Source organism: Hylobates moloch, unplaced genomic scaffold (assembly GCF_009828535.3).
Source record: "Hylobates moloch isolate HMO894 unplaced genomic scaffold, HMol_V3 SCAFFOLD_10, whole genome shotgun sequence".
In the NCBI taxonomy this organism is placed as follows: domain Eukaryota; kingdom Metazoa; phylum Chordata; class Mammalia; order Primates; family Hylobatidae; genus Hylobates; species Hylobates moloch.
The window spans coordinates 11,058,838-11,062,369 of NW_026652285.1; the positions used below are offsets into that span (position 1 = coordinate 11,058,838).

Here is a 3,532-nt window from a genome sequence, read left to right on the forward strand (position 1 = left end):
CAGGAGTTAATTTTCATTGTTTTTCTTTTTCCTGTTGGAGAAAGTAAGCAGAAAACAGCTCCTTGGATGGCTTCCCATGGTGAGTGGCTGGGGCACATCTGTGTCCCTTTTTCCTCTCTGGCTCCTTGTGGCCTGGACAGCCAGAAGGAAGCCATGCCATGCTGCTTCAGCCCTCAGCTTCCCTCTTGCATTTCCTAGAAAAGTCTTTGGTGCCCAGCTCCAGCTCAGCAGATTCAGGATCCCCCTTCATCATGACTTGGTCAACACCCTGCTCAGGCCAAGGTCCTCTGAGAGCTCCAAGCCTCTCCACTCCCTATAAAAGGCAGGCAGAACAGCCGGAGGAGCAGAGAGGCAAAGAAACATTGTGAAATCTCCAACTCTTAACCTTCAACATGAAAGTCTCTGCAGTGCTTCTGTGCCTGCTGCTCATAACAGCAGCTTTCAAACCCCAGGGACTTGCTCAGCCAGGTAAGTCACCGCCCTTCGTCTCTCCCTCTCTTTCCCTCTGTTTCTCTATTAAAGGAAGACCTAAGCCTGAGTGCTCCACCCCCCTCTTTTTTTTTAGATTGAGTCTCATTCTGTTGCCTAGGCTGGAGTGCAGGGGTGCGATCTTGGCTCATTGCAACATTCACTTCCTAGGTTCAAGCGATTCTCTTGCCTCAGCCTTCTGAGTAGCTAGGATTACAGGCACCCGCCACCACCATGTGCAGCTAATTTTTGTATTTTTAGTAGAGAAGGGGTTTCACTGTGTTGGCCAGGCTGGTCTCAAACTCTTGACCTCAACTGATCCTCCTGTCTCGGCCTCCCAAAGTGCTGGGATTACAGGCGTGAACCACCACGCCCAGCCAAGTGCCCCACTTCTAAGCCCACCAGAATAGTAAGGCTCCTTAGAGGATCACTTTAACATCTAATTTTAAAGATAGAAAGCTGAAGCCCATGTTGGAGGCAGAAGGGACCCTACCCACCCACCTCCAGGTTATTGCAGAGCAAGAATGAAACCTAAGCTTCTGACTCCAAATTTAGGGCCTTTTCTTTGACCTCATCTGATCGTCCCAAACTCTGCAGATCTGGGACCACACCCAGGACCTTTCCCACTGGCTTTGCCTGTGGCCTCCCCTAGATGGCTATGACATGTCTCCACCATGCAGCTGAGCCTTTGAGATCCTGAGGCACATGTCACAGGTCCCACCTCACCTCAGGGTCTAGGGTGGGAGTGCTGGGCTTGGGGGTGGGTAAGATCTACTTCCTCTTTGCTTTGCATCCCATACAGATGCTCCCTGCTGTATTCAAGCTGAGAAAAGCCTAACACATCCTCAAAGTCTTTTTCTTTGTAACTATTTCTAGATGCACTCAACGTCCCATCCACTTGCTGCTTCACATTTAGCAGTAAGAAGATCTCCTTGCAGAGGCTGAAGAGCTATTTGATCACCACCAGCTGGTGTCCCCAGAAGGCTGTCATGTGGGTAGAAAAATCCCTGCTCACCTGGCTCCTCCCCACCCTCACATTCCCCAATCCGAATTTCTGCCCCAGGAGACAGACGTCAGACTGACTTGAGATCTTACCTAGGATGAGATCTAACCAGACTATGTAATGCAAATCCTCCTATTTTGGCTGACAACAGGCCCAAAGAGGGCCTATAATTTCCCATGCCCTGCTTCCTGGGTGGGCACCAGCCCACACCCTTTGGCAGATGCCAGGATCAGTTTCCCAGGGGCAGCAAGAACAGTGGCTGCCTCCAGAGACCCCTTCTGTCCACACACCTCCTACTTCCTGTCCTAGAGGGGTGCCCCTTCACCTGTAGCAGGCGGACCAGGCAGGTTTAGAACCCAGTGTGTCATCTCCTGGGTAAACTCTCAAAGGATTCCATCTAACTGTGCCAGCTGTCCTTCCTCCACAGCTTCAGAACCAAACTGGGCAAGGAGATCTGTGCTGACCCAAAGGAGAAGTGGGTCCAGAATTATATGAAACATCTGGGCCAGAAAGCTCACACCCTGAAGACTTGAACTCTGCTACCCCCACTGAAATCAAGCTGGAGTATGTGAAATGACTTTTCCATTCTCCTCTGGCCTCCTCTTCTATACTTTGGAATATTTCTACCATAATTTTCAAATAGGATGCATTCTGTTTTGTGATTCAAAATATACTATGTGTTAAGTAATATTGGCTATTATTTGACTTGTTGCTGGTTTGGAGTTTATTTGAGTATTGCCGATCTTTTTTAAAGCAAGGCCTTGAGCAAGTAGGTTGCTGTCTCTAAGCTCCCTTCCCTTCCACTGTGAGCTGCTGGCAGTGGGTTTCTCTTCGGTTTCCAGGGGTTGAGAGCGTGCCTGTGGGAGTCATGGACATGAAGGGATGCTGCAATGTAGGAAGGAGAGCTCTTTGTGAATGTGAGGTGTTGCTAAATATGTTATTGTGGAAAGATGAATGCAATAGTAGGACTGCTGACATTTTGCAGAAAATACACTTTATTTAAAATCTCCTACACAGTGGTGTTTTCTTCAGGAGTAACTTCCAACCAGTAGGGGCCCTCAGAGGTGTGGGTGGATGGCGGAGCATGCCAGTGGAAGGCGGATGTACAGAGGCCCTGGCCATGGGGCTAGCCTGGCTCATCTGAGTTTCAAGGAGGGCCTGCCTCACCAGCCCAGGCTGTTCTGGAACAATGGCTCCAGTCCCCAGCATGGGCGCTCCTGGCTCGCAACTCGTGTTTCATATTCAGTTCATTTCTTTCTTTAAAACCACACTCCTGCCAAAAGTAACCCCCCCTCCCCCTCTAGTCTCCCACCCCAATCTATGCCTCCCCACTCCAAGCAGCAAGTGATTCAGACTTCACGTGCACCTGACACTCAGAGGGAAACCAGATGACCAAGTCCTAGTGAGCCTCAGGCTTGGTAGGGAATGGGGAACTTGAGCTGAACGGACCTTAGAGGATGGGGAAGTGTGGTCATAGCAAAGATTCTTTTAGAGGAGGTCCAAGATGGCAATATGGGGAGAGGGCCTGGGGGTAATATCCCCAAACAGTCAGATATGGGGTTCCAGAATGTAAAAGTTGGAGACATGTAGAAAGGAAAGTTGAGGGCAGGTTCTAGAGGAATTAGAATATCAGGGTGGGGAGTTTAGACTCAGTTCTGAAGGCAGGAGGAAGGTGTGAAGGTTTTTGAGTCATCCAGAGGGAAGAATGGATGCCAGGAAGAGTAGCTATTGGCTGTGGATAAGACGGAGTTGAGAAGGGAGGGCTGAAAACAGCCTACTGCAATAGTCCGAGCAAGAGAAAATAGGGGCTGAAGAAAGGCAGTCATGGGGGTGGAGAAGAGAAGGCAGATTAAGAAGACTGGGCCAGATGTGTGATGGGGGGCAGTCATAACGGCTGAAGAAGGGCAGTCATGGGGGTGGAGGGGAGGAGGCAGATTAAGAAGACTGGGCCAGATGTGTGACGTGTTGAATGGGGAACGAGGGAAACACAGCATGAGACCTTTGCCCTCAAAAAGTGATCTTTAAAGGCGTGCCAACCCCAAGACCTAGAAATACTTCCTT

The 3,532-nt window shown here is 49.9% G+C and overlaps 1 protein-coding gene across 1 annotated transcript; it reads left to right on the forward strand.

Annotated features, from left to right (window-relative positions):
- Positions 1-345: 345 nt before the first annotated feature.
- Positions 346-2,483, forward strand: CCL13 (C-C motif chemokine ligand 13). Its single transcript, XM_032162584.2, has 3 exons — positions 346-468; positions 1,345-1,459; positions 1,899-2,483. The coding sequence occupies exons 1-3, from the start codon at positions 393-395 to the stop codon at positions 2,002-2,004; spliced, it is 297 nt and encodes a 98-aa protein (XP_032018475.1). The 5' UTR covers positions 346-392; the 3' UTR covers positions 2,005-2,483.
- Positions 2,484-3,532: the final 1,049 nt, after the last annotated feature.